Here is a 20,821-nt window from a genome sequence, read left to right as displayed (position 1 = left end):
CTATGATCACACCACTGCACTCCAGCCTGAGCAAGGAGCCTGTCTCTAAAAATATTTAAAAAGCAAATAATTTTTTTAATTTTAAAACCAGGCCGGGCGCGGTGGCTCAAGCCTGTAATCCCAGCACTTTGGGAGGCCGAGACGGGCGGATCACGAGGTCAGGAGATCGAGACCATCCTGGCTAACACGGTGAAACCCCGTCTCTATTAAGAAATACAAAAAACTAGCCGGGCGAGGTGGCGGGCGCCTGTAGTCCCAGCTACTCGGGAGGCTGAGGCCGGAGAATGGCGTAAACCCGGGAGGCGGAGCTTGCAGTGAGCTGAGATCCGGCCACTGCACTCCAGCCTGGGTGACAGAGCGAGACTCCGTCTCAAAAAAAAAAATAAAATAAAAAAATAAAACCATAGCTCAAATTATTGTGCACACACTATGTGATATACCATATGCAATCAACATTTTGTATAATGTATCCAATCTTTAAGAACTATATTAAGGTAAGCACTATTATTATTTTATAATGAGAACACTTATACAAAGAAGCAAAGTAACAAACTGCAAGCCTACTCAAAGTGGCCTACTTAAAGTGAATTCCAACCCAGGCAGTATAGCTCCAAAGCCCTTTTTTTTTTTTTCTCCTCCTTCTTCTCAACAAGACAGAACTTTGCTCTGTCACTCAGGCTAGAGGACAATGACGATCATAGCTCACTGCAGCCTCTCAGTCCTGGGCTCAAGTGATCTTCCTGCTTCAGCCTCCAAAATTGCTGGGGTTACAGACATGAGCCACAGTGCTTGGCTGCCTTAATTACTATGTTATACTGTCTACTTTTAAAGGTTTCAAAATTAAAAGTAAAGCCTCTAGTCAGCTTTACCATGTGAAAGAAGCTGTTCATAAGAGCTATGTATGAAAAGTCAAGACACAAAATTGTCATTCAAAAAAAACTCCAGGCCAGGCACAGTGGCTCATGCCTACAGTCCCAGCACTTTGGGAGGCTGAGGCAGGGGGAGTGCTTGAGCTCAGGAGTTCCAGACCAGCCTATGCAACATGGCAAAACCTTGTTTCTTTAAAAAAAAAAAAAAAAAAAAAAATCCAGTTACTCAAATTTGAAGGATGGTCTCAATTTACATACATAAAAATACAGATAAGGTGCGTGTATATGTATATATATAAATTTATATATATATTTTTAAACTCTACATTGCTCTGGCTGGATTCAAACTCATGGGCTCAAGCAATCCTCCTGCCTCAGATTCCCAAGTAGCTGGGAAAGCAAACGTGTGCCACTGCACCTGGCTGAATAACTTTTTAAAAATAACTTACTAATTTTCTACCCCTGCAAACGTCATGATTAACCAGTGACGAAGCATTATACAAATTCGAGTTCTAGAAAAGCTATTCTAATATATGCCATTTACTCCTGCCAGTGCCTGGCACACAGTAAACATTCCAAAAAAAAAAAAACAGTTGGAGAGATTATTTGTTACGGGTATAAAACTGAAGTAAATTCCGAAGCAGTTAAGAAACTTCAATTTTAAAAACTACATATTTAATTACTTAGTAAATCTTTCACTCCCCTCAATACAAAGTTAACTTCAATTCAGCTGCATAAGTAATGACTACTAGGCTGACTGATGCTAACTGAATAAATTCTACCTCAAAAATGTTTCACTGGGAAACTGGAATTTCAGATAAAAATATAATCAAACAATAGATGGTTAATACATTATAGTAAAGGCCAAGGCAGGAGAAAGAGAACTTACCTCTCCGTAGATTCTAAATGTTCCAGTATCTTCATCTAGCTCAATGGCGGTAACTCCAGGAACCTTCCTAGCTTGCTGAATGTTACTACCATGTGTTCCTATTGCCAGGCCCATTAAATCTTCTCTCACAACAAATTCCTCATGAAAAGCTGCTGCAAGCTGTTTTGTGCACTAATAAAAAAGGAAAATTAGTATTATAAAAGATCAAAATGCAAAATGGCTTTTTTGTATGGTTTTTTTTCAGACAGGGTCTCACTCTGTCACCAAGGCTAGCGTGCAGTGGCATGATCATGGCTCACTGCCACCTCCATCTCCTGGGCTCAAGCAATCGTCCCACTTCAGCCTCCTGAATAGTTGGAAATACAGGCACGTACCATTGAGCCCAGCTAATTTTTTATTTTTTTATTTTTTGAAGAGACGAGCTCTCACTATGTTACCCAGGCTGGTCTCGAACTCTTGGGCTAAAGCAATCCTCCCACTTCAGCCTCCCAAAGTGATGGGATTATAGGCATGAGCCACCACATGTGGCCACAAAATGTTTTATTGCACATCCATGTTCATAGCATTATTTACGATAGTCAAGAGGTGAAAGCAACCCAAATCCACAGATCAATGAATGAATGGACACAATGTGGTATATACATTCTGCCTTAAAAAGGAAATTCTGACACATGCTACACAGACGAACCTTGATGCTAAGTAAAATACGCCAGACACAAAAAAGACTAAAATGATTTTACTTACATGAGGTATTTAAAATAGTCAAATTTATAGCAACAGAAAACAGAATGATGGTTGCCAGGGGCTGGGGAAAGGCGAAAATGAGCAGCTGTCTAAAGGGTACAGATTTTCAGTTTTACAATATGAGAAGCCCTGAAGATTGATCAATAATGTAAACATACTTAATATTAAGTGTACACTTAAAAATGGTTAAGATGCGAAGTTTCATATGCACTTTACCACAGTGTAAAGAAAAACACGAGAAGAAAAAAGCACTGAAAACCCACATAACGAAAAAAAAAAAAAAAAAAAAACGCAATCTCTTAATAAAGGAAACTCATCTAATGTCATAAAATGAATGGGGAAAAGAAATTGTTTTATTCGTCTATTAGGCTAAAACACTTTTCCAGATACAGACAGATTTGTTCACATATCCTTTGTTCAGAACTTTTAAATTAATGAGAACACTTCCAAATTTGTCCTAAGGATAATAAACACATCTCAATTTCTCTAAGACAACACAATGTGTGCATGCATGTGTATTCATCCAGATCTAGAAAGTGTGAGTGAGTGGAAGAACAAGTATCCTAACAGTGTAGCAAAGAACAGGACACAACTGAGTACCTTAGGATAAGACAGAGATATAATGATAAGCTTCATATTTTAATACATGTCACATGATACACCACTCCTAGTCCTCCTCTCCTCTCACACAAGAGTTGTTACAGTGAACTAGTTACTGATGAAAGGTATCACGACTGACAGTCGACAAGGCAGTTAAGTGGCTCAAGCCTGTAATCCCAGCACTTTGGGAGGCCGAGGCGGGCGGATCACAAGGTCAGGAGATCGAGACCACTGTGAAACCCCGTCTCTACTAAAAATACAAAAAATTAGCCGGGCGCGGTGGCGGGCGCCTGTAGTCCCAGCTACTCAGGAGGCTGAGGCAGGAGAATGGCGGGAACCCGGGAGGCGGAGCTTGCAGTGAGCCGAGATCGCGCCACTGCACTCCAGCCTGGGCAACAGCGTGAGACTCCGTCTCAAAAAAATAAAAAAATAAAAAAAAATAAAAAAATAAAAAGGTTAAATACAAAGTAAAGAACTAGCAATACAGTCTACTGAGTATCTCTAGTTTCTTCACTCTTTGGCACCTGTCATCTAAGTCCTATCAACAAGTCAACAGGCATTTAGCAAAGGAAAGGCTATGTTTGATACAAGGTAAAATAGAAAAGCAATTCTTCGGCCGGGCGCGGCGGCTCAAGCCTGTAATCCCAGCACTTTGGGAGGCCGAGACGGGCGGATCACAAGGTCAGGAGATCGAGACCATCCTGGCTAACATGGTGAAACCCCGTCTCTACTAAAAATACAAAAAAAAACTAGCCGGGCGAGGTGGCGGGCGCCTGTAGTCCCAGCTACTCCGGAGGCTGAGGCAGGAGAATGGCGTGAACCCGGGAGGCGGAGCTTGCAGTGAGCTGAGACCCAGCCACTGCACTCCAGCCTGGGCGACAGAGCGAGACTCCGTCTCAAAAAAAAAAGAAAAGCAATTCTTCTACAGACACGACAACTCCAAATAGTTACGGAACAGAGGTCCTAGGCTGCCTTCATTTGAAGCAAAGAACTTGAAAAATATAAAATATAAAACTAAATGGGGGCCAGGCTCGGAGGCTCATGCCCGTAATCCCAGCACTTTGAAAAGCTGAGGCGGGCAACCACTTGAGGCCAGGAGTTCGAGACCAGCCTGGCCAACGTGGCAAAACCCTATCTCTACTAAAACACAAAACTTAGCTGGATTTGGTGGGGCACACTTGCAATCCCAGCTACATGGCGGCTGAGTCAGCAGAACCGCTTGAACCTGGGAGGCGGAGGTTGCAATAAGCCAAGATTGCACCACTACACTCTAGCCTGGGCAGCAGAGCCAGAATCTGTCTCCAAAAACAGACAAAAACTAAAAGGGGCACAGAAAACTCTTTTGTAAGTAAACCCACTTACTTCTAAATGCTTAGTGGCCTCTTCGTTTCTGGACATAAGCATCAACTTCGTACGAATACTTCGCAAATGCATGTCACTTAAGATGTTTACTCTCTTCACAGTTGCTTCACTGGCAGACTATAAACAAACAAGCTAATTACTCAAAACTTTAATCATTCTTCCAAATAGCACAAACACCATCTTCTATACAAAGCCTTCCTTGCTTCTCATCTACTACACTTTTTTCATCTAACACTACTCTGAGTAATCACACTTTCCTTTCTGAATTCCTGTATTATTTAGATCCGCTATTCAGAATATGCTTGATTTGGGAAAAATCCAGGATCTCACACATAAGAATTTTATGATGTTAAGAATGTAATTAACATTTTATAGCCGCAAAATTTTTCTCCCACACTATATTAATAAATTCACTATACACTAAGTTGACCTTAGCTTTTCTCTTTTGAAATATCTAATTATAAAATCTGTGCAATACCCATCAATAAGCTACCTTATAATATGGTATTATCTTACCAGTATCATCAGCTGTGTTGTTTCTGGATGGTAAAAAATTCTGCATGCTCCTACTGCTTTCTTAAAATCTTTATGTGCATTTTCATTAGCACACCTAGAGAGAAATTAATTCATGTGTAAGACCTCAACAGATTAAATTCAGAGGAGTTATAATACAAAGTCAGTGTTTCATTTTGACATCCCCCACTAAAACCTCTGTTCATTAAGATGATTTTCCATCACAAGGTTTTGATTGGGCATTAGGGAAAATGTTTTGTAGGACTGAAAAATCTTCTTAATTCACAGAACAATTCAATAGTAAATAAAATTACTCACGCCTCTCTCAAATCCTCAGGAACATCCACTGTGCATTTAAAGAAGGTATTTTTTTTGACAGTTTTATTTTGATTGACAGGCCGAAGTCGTTCGAATGTGACTATTTCATTGTAAGTAGCGTCACAAGCAGCATATTCAATGACATAAAACTAAAAGACATCAAAATACTTTAAAAATCCCATCTGAACAAAAATAATGAAGTTTAAATGAAGTTCTAATTACCTTGCTCAGCTTAACCAATGGACCCTCCCCCATGTGGCATAAACACTAAGCACAGCTTAGTTACATAAAACTGATTTGCCTAAACTAGATTATAGGTTCTTACAAGCATGAACCTTGGTGGTCCTTACATGCTTGAGGTGTACCTCTGGAGAGCAGCTTTGGTGTTTGCCAATACAGAACACAAACAGAAATAAATGCTAATGGAAATGTGTGATCAACTATTTCTCAGGTAGGCTTTCAGAAATAAAACTAACAGTTGAAATAACATTTACAAAAACCAAACACTGAGGTAATTCCTTAGAAACTAGTCACAAAGCAAGTGTGAAAATTACTTACTTCTCCTTTCATCATCCGAACTTTAGCCAACCACCATCCACATGGCTCTTGGTCATTTGCTCTTGAATATACCTGAGAAGAAAAAAAAATGCCTATATCCATTCATCCCAAAAGATTTCAATGCTGTAAATAATGACTTTTTATTAATGCCCAATCCCATTAAACTTAAGAATCAAAAATGCTATTTAAACTGGTATATTAAATGCAATTTAATGAAAGTGATATGTACATTTAAATTTACTACTTAAAAATAAAACTACACTTTTTTGGGCAATTTAGCTTCTTGGAAATTAATTCCACATTCATGAGGTTTACTAAACATAAGTATTATTTTAAAGAAATACTCTTACAAAGGAGTTTTAAATAATGTAAAACACAGGTCTTCCTGTTTCTGTCAACATTGTTAATATTAAAACTTGTTCTCAGAAAGTGATTAACCTAATTTTTAAATTCCATCGAGGATATGACATTTAGATCCCTTGCTGAAGAACCTAAATCAAATGAACTAAAAAAAAATTGTTTAACTGAAAAAAAAAATTACACACATTCAGTTCATCTAGCAGAATACATTAAGTATATTACAAAACTCCTATCCAGGCTGGGCACAGTGGCTTACGCCTGAAATCCCAGCACTTTGGGAGGCCAAGGTGGGTGGATAACTTGAGGTCAGGAGTTCGAGACCAGGCTGACCAACATGGTAAACCCTGTCTCTACTAAAATACAAAAATTAGCTGGGCATGGTGGCAGGTGCCCATAATCTCATCTACTCGGGAGGCTGAGGCAGGAGAATCACTTGAGGCAGGGTAATCACATCCAGGGGGCAGAGGATGCAGTGAGCAGAGATCATGCCATCGCACTCCAGCCTAGGCAACTAGAGCGAAACTCCATCTCCAAAACAAAACAAAAACTATCCACAAAAAAACAAGTCTTATATTCTTCATGTCTATAAATATCAGTTTTATTAACGCAATAGGTCACAGAAGCTTTTACTTGGGATTAGAGTTATTTCTTATGATACAGCAGAGCTTCTTTAATGCATTATATTTTCAATATAGAGAAAGGTAGAAAAGTTGTTTCTGAGAAGAAACTACTAAGAACCAATAAAAACCAAGATTGAATGCCTTTGCAGAGATGACCAAGGAAACCTATCAGTGGATATTAACAGACTTCTGGGAGATAAATGCAAACAACTAAAAACAAAGACATTTTTAGCCTGAAGCTTCTATCAGGATGATTTTAAAGTAATCTTGGAAGTGGTAGGAATACTGGAACTGGAAATGAATAAACCAAAACCTACTAATGAACTTTACTGTACACCATGATTAGAAAAAAAGCTATGAGAAAAACCAGTAAGTCCAATTTACTAATCAGGGTCCATTAAACTCAATTTTAGTTTTTCCATTTCTTTTATAAACAGATCTAACTATTCAAAGGGATCAATATCTCATGACTTATATTCTTCCTTAGACATATTCCAAAAATAAGAAAGTTTAACACTAGAATAAAACTCACCCTTATACTCTAATTATTATATGTATCCACTGGGCCCTTTTATAAATGTAAGGAGAATCTAGTGATCTTATTTTTCCTATGTCTTGAAACACTTTACTATTTCATCAACATTCATCAGTTATTCTCAGCTATGCTTTAAATAAAGACTAACATGGAACAGAGGAATGATGGCATCACCTAGAGGATGCAACAGTGAAATAAACTGTTAATGTTCATACAGTTTCCTTACTGCATAGCCCAAGGTATCACATCTCTTTCAAAACAGTTCAAAAGATCAAAAACACCATCCTTGTAGTCTGCTTTTAGCTACCGTTGACCAGTTGATAATTATGAATTTTTCACTCATAATTGCGAAGAGAAGAAAAATTTACAGAGGAAGGCCTTTCTAATTAGTAGAGGTATCAGACAACAGATGCAAAGAGACAGCAGCACACTAGGTTCTACTGATAAATGTGAAATCATCTTACAAAGCAAAGTCTCAGACTATGAAGTCTTCAGATGGTGACATCTTAGATGAATATTCTCAAACAATGTATTTCTAAGAAGAGGGAAAGATGATGTGCATTCTCATCCAGTTAATGACTCAACTGAGACTGCAAAATCCTCCAACCAGAAACCAGATCATCCTGGTTTGCTAAAAGGGTATTAGACAGTGTTCTTTCATCTTTTAAGATGTTTGTGGTCAGGCGCAGTGGCCTACACCTGTAATCCCAGCACTTTGAAGGGCCAAGCGGGTGGACTGCTTGAGCTCAGGAATTCAAGATCAGCCTGGACAACATGATGAAACCCCGTCTCTACCAAAAATACAAAATAAATTAGCCAGGTGTGGTAGAGCACACCTGTGGTCCCACCTACATGGAAGGTTAAGGTGGGAGGATTGCTGGAGCCTGGGAAGTTGAGACTGCAGTGAGGAAAGATCGTGCCACTACACTCAAGCCTGGGTGACAGAACGAGACTCTGTTCCAAAAAAAACAAGGTAAAATAAAAATTGAAGATAAAATTTTAAGAAATGTTTGTATGCCGAAATGTACTTCGTAAGTGGAAATGTCAAAAGCAGATGTGCATACAAAGGTTAACTAGAAAAAAAAAGACAATGAAATGCAAAAATATTCAGTAGATTAGTCAATTCAATTGACTAAAAATACTAAAATTACAGCAGAGATGGCTATCCCTTCCTCAATAGAATGAGATGCCACTAAAAGTTCCAAAGTATTCAAGGACTGCATTCTGATAATCTAACTGTAAGAATAACCAGAATAAGCTAGAATTTATTAGACATATATTTTAAATCTGCTAGCAGTATTTGTAAGATTGGTATGTCCTAGGTTCATGTGTAACAGTGAGCAGTTAGTTACATTTAGACAACTGCATTCATTGTAGATACATATATCATCAAAATCTGGAAAATATGAAAAAGTTGGATTTGCTATGTTTAAACTCTTATTAAAATGTCTAATAAGGCCATGCGTGGTAGCTCACGCCCGTAATCCCAGTACTCTGGGAGGCTGAGGTGGGCAGATCACTTTGGCTCCAGAGTTCGAGCCCAGCCTGGACGACATGGAGAAACACCATCACTATGCAAAGTACAAAAATTAGCCAGGCATAGTGGCATGTGCCTGTAATCTCAGCTATTTGGGGGCCTGGGGTGGGGTGGAAGGATCGCTTGAGCCCAGGAGGTCAAGGATGCAGTGAGTTGTGTTTGCTCCACTATACTCCAGCATGGAGTCAATAATGGCCTTAAAAAAAGTCTAATAATGGCCGGGCACAGTGACTCATGCCTGTAATCCCAGCACTTTTGGAGGCTGAGGCAGGAGGATTGCTTGAGCCCAGAAGTTTGAGACCAGCCTGGGCAACACAGGAAGATCCCATCTCTATAAAAAAAAATTTTTTTTTAATTAGCCAGGTGTGGTTGGTGCATGCCTCTAGTCCCAGCTACTTCGGAGGCTGAGGAAGGAGGATCACTTGAGACTGGCAGGTTAAGGCTGCAGTGAGCCATGATCATGCCACTATGCTATAAATTGGGTGACAGAGTGAGACCCTGTCTCAAAAAAAAGAATAAGGTCTAATAATGACCTTACTACCCTTTAATTATTTCTGCTACAAAATTATGTAGTAAATGATTAGTGATGACTGTTTTCCCAAGTATACTGAGGGTTACAAAAAGAATATCCTAACAACTAAAAGAAGGTGCCCATTCAAATAACTATCTCAGAGAGGCAGCTCGAATATCTCGTTAATCTGTGGGTACATTAAGTCTGATTTGCTGAAAATGTTATGTCTTAAAACTACCTAACCCCCTTATTCTATTTTCACCAAAGCATAACCATCCATGAATCTAGCTTCCTAAATAAACCATTTTCAACTGCCTGGAGGCTTTTCTCACTGAACAGTGAAATATTTTAAACTTAATATTCATTTCTATAAGCTTCATTAATAACTTCACTCCTGAAAGACCAAGTTACTCTCATAAAGTGACTAAACATAAATTCCTGAGCCTGAATCAAAACACTACAAATTTGGCCGCACAGCCCACAACTGTAATCCCAGCACTCTGGGAGGCTGAGACTGGTGGATCACCTGAGGTCAGGAGTTTGAGACCAACCTGGCCAACATGGCAAAACCCCGTCTCTACTAAAAGTACAAAAATTAGCTGGGCATGGTGGTGGGCGGGTGTCCGTAATCCCAGCTACTCGGGAGGCTGAGGCAGGAGAATCACCTGAACTTGGGAGGTGAGCCAAGATCAAACCACTGCCCTCCAGCCTGGATGACAGAGCAAGATTTCTTCTAAAACAAACAAAAAAAAGAGCCAGGCACAGGCACAGTGGCTCACACCTGTAATCCCAGCACTTTGGGAGGCCAAGGCGGGTGAATCACGTAAGGTCAGGAGTTCGAGACCAGCCTGACGAATATGGTGAAACTCCATCTCTACTAGCAGGGCATGGTGGCGGGTGCCTGTAATCCCAGCTACTCAGGAGCCTGAGGCAGGAGAATCACTTTAACCTAGGAGGCAGAGGTTGCAGTGAGCCGAGATCATGCCACTGCACTCCAGCCTGGTCAACAGAGCAGGACTCCGTCTCAAAACAAAACAAAAGAAAACAAAAAAAAAACCATTATTAATTTGGATCCACTTTGGTGCTATGGATCAAATCATACCCTATACAAAATGAAGAGTATATCTCCCACAATATCACTTTAATAAGCCAGCATTAAAACTGTGCTCTAGTGTATTACATCCTAAACATTAATTACTGAATTGATTTACAAATATGTCATTGAATAAGAGCACCCCACAAAAATTCCCTTTCTTCAGATTTTACTTAACTCTGCAAACTATTTCACAGGAACAATTCACACTCTGAGAAAATGGCCCACACACTGCTCTAACATACTAAAATCCAGGAGACTGTGGAGTGACCATGATGAGAAGCCTAAAAACACATTAGCACTCATTTTAATCACTATCATTTTATGGAGTGCAGGACTAAATAAATAAGAAGAATCAAATTCCAAAAGCCTATTTCAGAATTCTTTCCACCAAATGATTCCAAGTCACACTCTGTTTAAAAAAAAAAAAAATCTAAACTCAAGTGAACAACTGTAAGTGAATTAAATGTAATTACAATCTGGATCCTAAAGTCATCAATTTTTCACTGAAGTTCATAATGTTCAACCTATGTCTTTCAAGTAGCCAAATTAAGAGTAAGTATCAGCCGGGCACGGTGGCTCAAGCCTGTAATCCCAGCACTTTGGGAGGCCGAGACGGGCGGATCATGAGGTCAGGAGATCGAGACCATCCTGGCTAACACGGTGAAACCCCGTCTCTACTAAAAAATACAAAAAACTAGCCGGGCGAGGCGGCGGGCGCCTATAGTCCCAGCTACTTGGGAGGCTGAGGCAGGAGAATGGAGTGAACCCGGGAGGCGGAGCTTGCAGTGAGCTGAGATCCGGCCACTGCACTCCAGCCTGGGCGACAGAGTGAGACTCCATCTCAAAAAAAAAAAAAAGAGTAAGTATCAAAGAGAATTTTTACCAGTCTTCAATAAATTAACTATATTTCCATTTTTCCAAAGAAATTTTCCAAATATTATTTACTATTAAACTAAATAATCAATCATAAATAACCATAAATCAACCAAAAAATTACATTTCATAACTAAGGCGATCAGATATGAAGCAATCTAAAAGGATTCCCCATCCCCACGCCCCCATATAAGGGAAAAATAATGCAGGGAAGCAGATGTAAAAAAACGTAATTCAACATGTGAAATACATTTTCAACATGTGAAATACATTTACTGAGTACTGCTATTATGTATCTGCCATTTTGTATTATTACATTTTAAGAAAACGCACGTTAGAAAAGTTTAACATCTGGAATGAACATGTGTGATTTCTCTACCTAAATAATAGTATTATCTCATTCACCTTTAAGGCAGATACTTTAATAAATCAGTTTTCTACCAACTTTCTTTACTGAATCAAGTCCTAGAAACCCACTCCGCAAGACAAAAACAAGTAACAAAGACTATGTTCTTCTCTCCTTTATGTGTGAGCATGTCCTAAGCAGTAAGACTAACAATGGTCTTGGTATCTTGGTATGATGAGAAAAACTACGTCCAAATACAGACAGCTAAAAACTTCAGACTGGCCAAAAGAATCAAACTTAAAACTTTTTAAAAAGTAGAATAAATAATCCATGTATATCTTTTACATAAATAAAATGCTAAATTAGGCTGGGCATAGTAGCACACGCCTGTAATCCTACCACTTTGGGAGGCTGAGGTGGGCGACTGCTTGAGCCCAAGAGTTCAAGACCCGCTTGGGCACCATGGCAAAACCTCATCTCTCAAAAAAATACAAAAATTAGCCCAGCATGGTGGCACATGCCTATGATCCCAGCTACTTGAGAAGCTGAGGCAAGGAAGATCCCTTGAGCCCAGGAGGTCAAGGCTGTAGTGAGCCATGATGGCACCACTGTACTCCAGCCTGGGTGACAGAGTAAGATGCTGTCTCAAAAAAATAAAATTTGGAAGAAAAAAAAAAAAAAAAAAAAAACCTAAAAAGTTGTAAATGAGTGTCTTACCTCAGATAATTTTTATTCTCTTTTTTAATCCAATTTCTCTCAAGGCGCCTATCCCAACATTTTAATATAATATATAGATACATAACCATAATGCCTGACAATCCACCATATGACTAGAAAAGGAAAGGCATATGCCACAAGAACAAAAACTTGCCAATTCCTATTTTAACAATGAATACTAAACCAGAAAACCTCACAGTTCAAAAACAGGTTTTTAAAATTTCAAATATGCTAAATGCAAGGAAGAAACCTTATAAAAAACGTTATCAGGGCTGGGCGTGGTGGCTCGAGCCTGTAATCCCAGCACTTTGGGAGGCTGAGGCAGGTGGATCACCTGAGGTCAGGAGTTAGAGACCAGCCTGACCAACATGGAGAATACCTGTCTCTACTAAAAATACAAAATTAGCCAGGTGTGGTGGCACATGCCTGTAATCCCAGCTACTTAGGAGGCTGAAGCAGGAAAACCACTTGAACCCAGGAGGCGGAGGTTGCGCTGAGCCAAGATGGTGCCATTGCACTACAGCCTGGACAACAATAGTGAAACTCCATCTCACCCCGACAAAAAAAAAAAACACAACAGGTTATCAGCTTAGATGTCAGGCTTACCTCTGCTATTTTGCACAATCCCAGAAAAAGTTTAAGAAAAAGTGTTTATTGACCAAAAAATTACATTTCATAACTAAGGCGATCAGATATGAAGCAATCTAAAAGGATTCCCCATCCCCACGCCCCCATATAAGGGAAAAATAATGCAGGGAAGCAGATGTAAAAAAACGTAATTCAAAAATGTAAAAGTAAGCCTGCGCAGTGTCTCACGCCTATTATGTCAGCACTTTGGGAGGCCAAAGCAGGTGTTCACTTGAGGCCAGAAGTTCGAGACCAGCCTGGCCAACATCACAAAACTCCATCTCTACTAAAAATAAAAAAAATTAGCTGGGCATGGTGGCGTGCGCCTGTTAATTCCAGCTACTCAGGGACCGAGGCACGAGAATCACTTAAACTCGGGAGGTAGAGGTTGCAGTGAACCGAGATTGTGCCACTGCACAATCTGAGCAACTTAGTGAGACTCCGTCTCAAAAAATAAAAAATAAAATTGCCTGAGGAAAAAAAACATAAAAAGATCAAAACTCAGATCCAGGCACGGTGGCTCACACCTGTAATCCCAGCACTTTGGGAGGCCAAGGCGGGAGGATCACCTGAGGTAGAGAGTTCGAGATCAGCCTGACCAACATGGAGAAATCCCGTCGCTACCAAAAATACAAAATCAGCCAAGTGTGATGGCGCATGCCTGTAATCCTAGCTACTAGGGAGGCTGAGGCAGGAGAATCGCTTGAACCGAGCAGGCAGAGGTTGTGGTGAGCCGAGATCGTGCCATTGCACTCCAGCCTGGACAAGAAAAGCAAAACTCTGTCTCAAAAATAAAACTAAAGATAAAACTCAGCCACAAAATGCAAGGATTTCCTACCCCAAAAACTACACAAACAAACAAATAGACAATTCACAGAACAAGGGGTTAAGAGCCAATAAACTAATTTAAGTGATGTTCCCATATTATGATTAAGGAAATGAGAATTCAGGAGACATCAGCTTCCATCCACCAAGTTTACAAAACTGTACATATGAACAATACAATACAGTCACCCAACGTATGAAAAAGATACCTCCAGAGTTAATAAAATTATAAAGTGGTAATTCCAAAGACATTTTTGGATGATGAAACGATACATTTTAATACTTTTAAAAATGTATATATCATGCCTTTTGATTCTGCAATTTAACCTCACGGGAACTATAATACTACCAGATTTGCATAAGAATATTAACTTCAATTCTCGCATTGTTTTCTTTAGCTAACAGCAAAACATTTGGTAATTTCAATGTTTTTTAATTTGATATATCCACACCAAATAATTTTGAGGTGGTTACAAAAAATGAGGTAAATTTAAATGAGAAGACAAGAAAATGTTTGCTGTCCTAATTAAGTGAATACAAAAGTCAAAAATATATAACTTAATCCCAATTTTTTTTCAACTTAAATATGTCCTTTATACATGCAAACAAAAAAACTCACAAGAGAATCAACTCTGGTAAATGAGATTTAAGTTAGGGTGGGTGGACAAGTACACCTACATTAAGATGGAAGGTTCACTTGGTACTTTATATAATTTTTTATCATTTCATTTTTTATATTAAGTTTTATTACTTTAAATTTAAAGGAGGGGAGGAGGCTTTTGAAACATTACCTGGGAAAGCACTAACTCAGAGTTTCTAAACACTCTAGGTAATATGGATAAATCCTTAATAAACGGTGACAAAAAAACAAAATCCTATGGGTGGCAAGATTTTTTCCTTATATGAATTTTCCTTTTTCCTTAGATGAATTTTCAAATTTTTCAAAAGTGAAAAAAAAAAATCACATCTTAATTTCAGATGACTTACAAAATTTTGGAGAGCAAATATGACCAGAGCTGAATCATAAAACATAATGTGAAATTTAAAAAGAAAAAACACTAGATTCAATTTCTAAATCACTCAATCTCTACATCAATGTCTTCTTCACAGAGGCGGAGGCAGACCACAGGGGTGAGCCAGACACTGTTCAGTAACAGGGCAGGACCCTCCTGGACAGGAATGGAAAAAGTACACTGTAACAACACCCTCAGCACCCCACCAAGAATAGTTTTCCCTTTAATCTGAGACTCCATGCTACCAATTTTAAGTGTCTAAACAACAAAAAAGTATAAGAAGCATTCCTCTCAAAACTGACTGCCACACATTTCTAATTCTAGAACATGTCCAAACCTACATCATTCCTTTCTTGACCTAACTTTTGCTTACTCAAAATCCAAAAAACACTATACCAGAAATTTCAAAAAATGGAAACGAATCAAGCCTCTTTATTCTCACAGAAAACTATTAGAAAAAGATACAACATTGAGAAAACCTTTTTCAATAAAATCTAAAGTCCAAATGAACATAGTAATCTGCAGTATCACCGCCATATATAGCACCCACCAAGGACCCCACTTTACACTTCTTGATTTGCAGCAGTCATTTCACCACTTTGTTTCCTCGTGTCTCCCCCGGATTCCACCAGTAACATTTTCCTCGAGAACTCTAATACACACAGATAGTCACAGGTATCCTTACAAAAAGTTATTTCTTAACTTATTGCCATTCTGCCTGGATTTTAATTATTTGCACTAAGTTCACTGTGTACTATTTTGCTTTTACTAAAGCAAAGTATAAATTATGTCAGGGTGCCATGAGCCAAGTCCCTCATGAATAAGTAAAGCACTCACTTTACTCACTCTTTTATCTCTGACTTCCACCAAAGTGGGTACGCTAAATTAAGGTTGTCAGGGATTGAAGTGCTGCAATTTTTGACTTCCTAGCTTATTACCTATATTAATGAGAGCTCAAAGAAAATTTATCATTAAAAAATCAGGCCATGTGTGGTGGCTCACACCTGTAATCCCAGAACTCTGGGAGGCCGAGGTGGGTGATCACCTGAGGTCAGGAGTTCAAGACCAGCCTAGCCAACAAGGTGAAACTCTGTCTCTACTACAAGTAAAAAAAATTAGCTGGGCATGGTGGTGGGTACCTGTAATCCCAGATACTCAGAAGACTGAGGCAGAAGAATCGCTTGAACGTGGGAAGCGGAGGTTGGAGTGAGCTGAGATCGCTCCATTGAACTCCGGCTTGGAAGACAGAGCAAGACTCCATCTCAAACAATAAAATAAAACTGGCAGATAACTAAATCACTTGCAAAGTGCTTAGTACAGAATATGTACATTTAAAATGTTTGTAAATGGCTAGGCACGGTACCTCACACCTGTAATCTCAGCACTTTGGGGGGACAAAGCAGGCAGATCACCTGAGGTCAGGAGTTCGAGAACCAGTCTGGCCAACATTGTGAAGCCCCGTCTCTACTAACAATACAAAACTTAGCCAGGCATGGTGATGCACGCCTGTAGTTCCAGCTATTCAGGAGGCTGAGGCAGATGAATCGCTTGAACCTGGCAGGCAGAGGTTGCAGTGAGCCAAGATAGCGACATTGCGCTGCAGCCTGGAAGACAATAGGGAAACTCTATCTCAAAAAAATAAATTAAATAAAATGTTTGCAGGGCTGGGGACGGTGGCTCACGCCTGTAATCTCATCATTTTGGGATGCTGAGACAAGCCTGAAAGAACATGCACAACATGAACAGTGTTTTATTCATCTGTGAGCTGTGATTTTTCTTTCCCTCCATTTTTTTTTTTTTTTGGTTTTCTGTACTTTTAAATTTTTCCTCAGACATTTCTAGAATATTCTAGAAGGCAGAAAGCTAGTTACAATATTTTACAGTTATATATTAACTCTGTTAATGATCACTATAGTAAAAGAATAACTATCAACACCTCATAAAGACACCCAGGCAAGTCGTAAGACAAATTATTCAAAGTAATTAGCAAAAAGAAGGAAAAAGGTAACACCATAGTGCACAGAGTTCTATTCTAGGTTCTTTTAAAAATGCAAATACCCTATCATCCATGACTTCCAAATTATAATGATAAATTTAAAGTCTACACAGCTAAAAATGAGACAGGTGAGACCCATTCTAGCTCCAAAACTCAAGCACTGCTATATTACACGGCCATTACCACCAACAGAAAGAATAGAGAAAAGGAATCAGATTTATCCTCCATCAACTAAGCTAATTTTCCTAAAAGAATATTTATTTAAATCAAAAAATAGACACCACAAGAAAATAAACTTAAAAAAACATACCTCTACTTCATCTCCTTCACTAATTTCTTTTTTTATATCAGGTGGTGGTGGTAATCTGACTTCATTAAATGGAACCTGGCGTTCTGGTTGCCAACTGAAGGATTAGAAAAGGTGTATTAACAATTTAAAAATATACAGTCTACACCTGGTGTTACATATTTTTTCAAGTTAGTTTATCATTTAGGCTTTCCCTAAAGAGAAGAAAAACAACATTCATACTATTAATAATTTCCCAAGTAATTAGTTACTGAAGTAGAACAGATTTTGTATGACTCTTAATGAAGTTCATAATTAACAAAATTGTTAACAATTGTACATTACCTCCCAAATTACTTATCCTAAGAGCAAGTACACACATTCTCCCAAATTACTCATCGTAAGAGCAGTACGTACATTATTCTGCAAATGAAATAAGCTAAGTTCACACTGATGACTAACTTTGATTCAAAATGTTGAATCGACACAGCTGCCCAATAAATAGTAGTGATACCAACTTATTTCAAATAGTTTCACAACTACATGACCTATCAAAGGAAACACAATTTCATAGATTAGAAAACAATATAAACTGTTTAACTCTTTTTAGTATACATATTCACAGAAATACAGAAAATTATCAGCAATTATTTTGAACAGCTGAATTACAAAAGATTTCGTTTTCCCATTCCATTTATCTTTCCTACAGTGGATACATACATTATAATTAGAACCTAGAAAAAGCTTATTTTTAACTCTGTAGCAAATATTAATGTATTAAACCAATTTAGTAGTTAACTGACACTTTTTATGTTGTATTTTAAAAGCTGAAATTATAAAGTAAAAAATTATTCCCTACTCTAATTTCTCATAGGTCATTTATATGTCTGGGAAGTATACTATGACATAAAATGTCCCTCAAGTTTCCATCTGCCTAGGCTGGGCAAAGTAGCAGCTGACAAGTAAAAGATTTGGGGATGCTTTCTTTTAACCATTACTGTCCAAATGGCAGCTGCTCAAAGATAGAAATCATCTCAACATTTGTTTCTACATGAAGCAGCTGTTAGGCAATGATCTTTTCAGGCAATTCCAGAAACAGCTTAAAAGTGGAAGCTGAACAGTTTTTTTCTGACCATCAATTAAACAGTGCTCTTGGAGACAGAGTTTCCCTCTTGTCACCCAGGCTGGAGTGCAATGGCGCAGTCTCGGCTCACTCACTGCAACCTCCACCTCCCGGGTTCAAGCAATTCTACTGCCTCAGCCTCCTAAGTAGCTGGAATTACAAGCACCCGCCACCATGCCCAGCTAATTTTTTTGTATTTTCTAGTAGAGACGAGGTTTCACCATGCTAGCCAGGCTGTCTCAAACTCCCGACCTCAGGTGATCTGCCCACCTTGGCCTCCCAAAGTGCTGGGATTACAGGCATGAGCCACCACACCCAGCCCAGTGCTCTTTTATAGCCCTTCCTAACCAAGCCCAGTATGCTGTCTTTCACATTTTTAGATTACATACCCCTCAGGCAATTAAAGATGGCTTAATACTTATTCTGATGACCAGCAGTCAACTGGAAGACCTTCTACAACATCATTTGAAAATTCTGGGCTTTTTAAGTATTAAGCATATTATCATCTAATTTGTGCCATCTATTTCTGCAAAACTGATTCATATCTAAACATGTTTTGGCAAAGAAGAGCGTTATGAAAAAAGTGACAATTATGGACAGAAAAACAGATAAACAGTTATCAAAGATAGACTTACGATCAAACAACCAAACCTCCCCACCCCCTAGAAGCAAACAGTTTGGCACTGCCACCTCTAATATGAAGGCCTTCGTCAACAAAAATAACTTACTTATTTTCAAAAACAACTGTAAGGGAGTCTTCATGAACATCTTTGATAAATCCCTGCAAGACACAAAAACATTATAAAAGCGTATCAATATTAAAGCACTCCATAACTCTAAAAGGCTGTATTAGAGATACAAAGATAATAGGGAGTACTGAAAGAACACAGGTTTGGAATTAGGCAGATGTGAGTTTGATTTCCATCTCTACCATTTACGAGATACATGATCTTTTAAGTTACTTAATCTCTCTGAACCTCATTTTTCACCTGGTATCATCTACCTGGGAATTAGCAAAAGTAAATGTACATCCCTGGAACATCTCAGGTATTAGTTCAGCAAGGCAGTTATTTAGTATTGTGACTAAGGGTTCAGTATTTACTACTGTGACAAAGAGTTCAAGCTCTAGAGTACTGGTTGCCAGGATTCATACCCAAACTCTATCACTTGTATATTCTTGAATACAGTTTTGAACTAATGAAATTAATCACAGTATCATCCACCTAATGAAAAATTATGAGAACTAAATGAAGTAATGTTTAGCACAGTACCTGGCACAAACTAAGAACTCAATTTTGTTATAAATATTATCAATATTATAGTCCACCTTCAGTAAAATGCATGACTACATTTTGAATACTATCTTTGCCATTAACTTAATCTTATTTTTTCTACATACTTCTCTTTCCCTTCCCTTAAAATTGGGCTATAGTGAGTACATTGTTCACAACTATGTTGGAATGAATACAGATTCTCAATAACAACTGGTGGTCATTTTTCAGGCTTAAAATTAATATTAAAATTAGCCTTCTTTATCTTCCTTTGATTAATACAGTTGGAAGAAACCATAAGATCTGACATACTCAAGAAAGAGCAAAGGACTCAAGAAAGAGCAAAGGACTTGGGTGTAGAATTACTGTTGCTGAAATCCTGATTCCACCACTCTGTAACCACAGGCAAGCAGTCCTTGGCACTTATATAATTACAATGAACATTAAATGACTTTATATTACTATGAATCAGAACCGCAAATTACTGAATGTTAGTGAAATGTTTATACATACTTTCAACCATGGGGTACATAGGAAATACTTTTCTAAAACATCTTTATCACACGACTCCATAATGTCCACAGCAAACTAGCTATATAAACACATGTATAATACCTCGTCAAAGCAAGGCAAGAACAAACACATCTGTTTATCTCACTCCTTCCCAAAAGTCCATTAAGTAACACTAAAGAGATTTGAAGGAATAAACCCAAAACAAAGAGAATAAAGGGAAAAGGCAAACTTACAACAACAACAAATGTTTTGTTCTTTTTTGTTTTTGTTTTTGAAACTTACAAAGTAGACGGAAGAGGGGTAACAGTAATAAAAAACAAAGCAAGCCCGGGAGCCCAGCACTTTGGAAGACCAAGAAAGGCAGACAGCTTGAGCTCAGGAGTTTGAGACCATCCTAGGCAAGAGTGAAATCCCATCTCTACCAAAAATACAAAAAACTTAGGCGGGCCTGGTGGCGTGTGTGGTCTCAGCTACCTGGAAGGCTGAGGTGGGAGGATCACTTGAGCCTGGGAGGCAGAGGTTGCAGTGAGCCATGATCATGCTGCTGTGCCATGACCAGGCTGCTGCACTCCAGCCTGGGTGACAGATTACGGGCTTATCTCAAAACAAAAAAACAAAAAAAAAGAAAAACAAAAAAAAAATATTTAAGGGCGTACTCTGTGTCAGACATTTTTCTAAGCAAAATTTTCAAAATATTAACTGGCACTGGGAATGGTTCA

The 20,821-nt window shown here is 38.6% G+C and overlaps 1 protein-coding gene and 1 long non-coding RNA gene across 7 annotated transcripts in view; one reads left to right on the top strand and one right to left on the bottom strand.

Annotated features, from left to right (window-relative positions):
• Positions 1–20,057, top strand: part of LOC144339053 (uncharacterized) — a 32,629-nt gene extending 12,572 nt beyond the window's left edge. Inside the window, exon 2 of the long non-coding RNA XR_013413662.1 lies at positions 19,874–20,057. This is a non-coding gene — a long non-coding RNA (uncharacterized LOC144339053). The remainder of the gene's footprint in view (positions 1–19,873) is intronic.
• Positions 1–20,821, bottom strand: part of FXR1 (FMR1 autosomal homolog 1) — a 66,487-nt gene that overhangs the window by 26,670 nt on the left and 18,996 nt on the right. For all 6 annotated transcript variants that reach the window (XM_015131559.3, XM_015131560.3, XM_015131563.3 and 3 more), the window contains exons 2-8: positions 19,047–19,099; positions 17,220–17,313; positions 5,854–5,925; positions 5,296–5,444; positions 4,981–5,074; positions 4,465–4,581; positions 1,759–1,929 (exon numbers count right to left, since the gene is read on the bottom strand). In XM_015131559.3, the coding sequence (XP_014987045.3) occupies positions 1,759–1,929; positions 4,465–4,581; positions 4,981–5,074; positions 5,296–5,444; positions 5,854–5,925; positions 17,220–17,313; positions 19,047–19,099 (750 nt within the window). The remainder of the gene's footprint in view (positions 1–1,758; positions 1,930–4,464; positions 4,582–4,980; positions 5,075–5,295; positions 5,445–5,853; positions 5,926–17,219; positions 17,314–19,046; positions 19,100–20,821) is intronic.

Source organism: Macaca mulatta, chromosome 2 (assembly GCF_049350105.2).
Source record: "Macaca mulatta isolate MMU2019108-1 chromosome 2, T2T-MMU8v2.0, whole genome shotgun sequence".
Taxonomy (NCBI): Eukaryota; Metazoa; Chordata; class Mammalia; order Primates; family Cercopithecidae; genus Macaca; species Macaca mulatta.
This window is presented reverse-complemented; position numbering and strand designations above follow the sequence as displayed.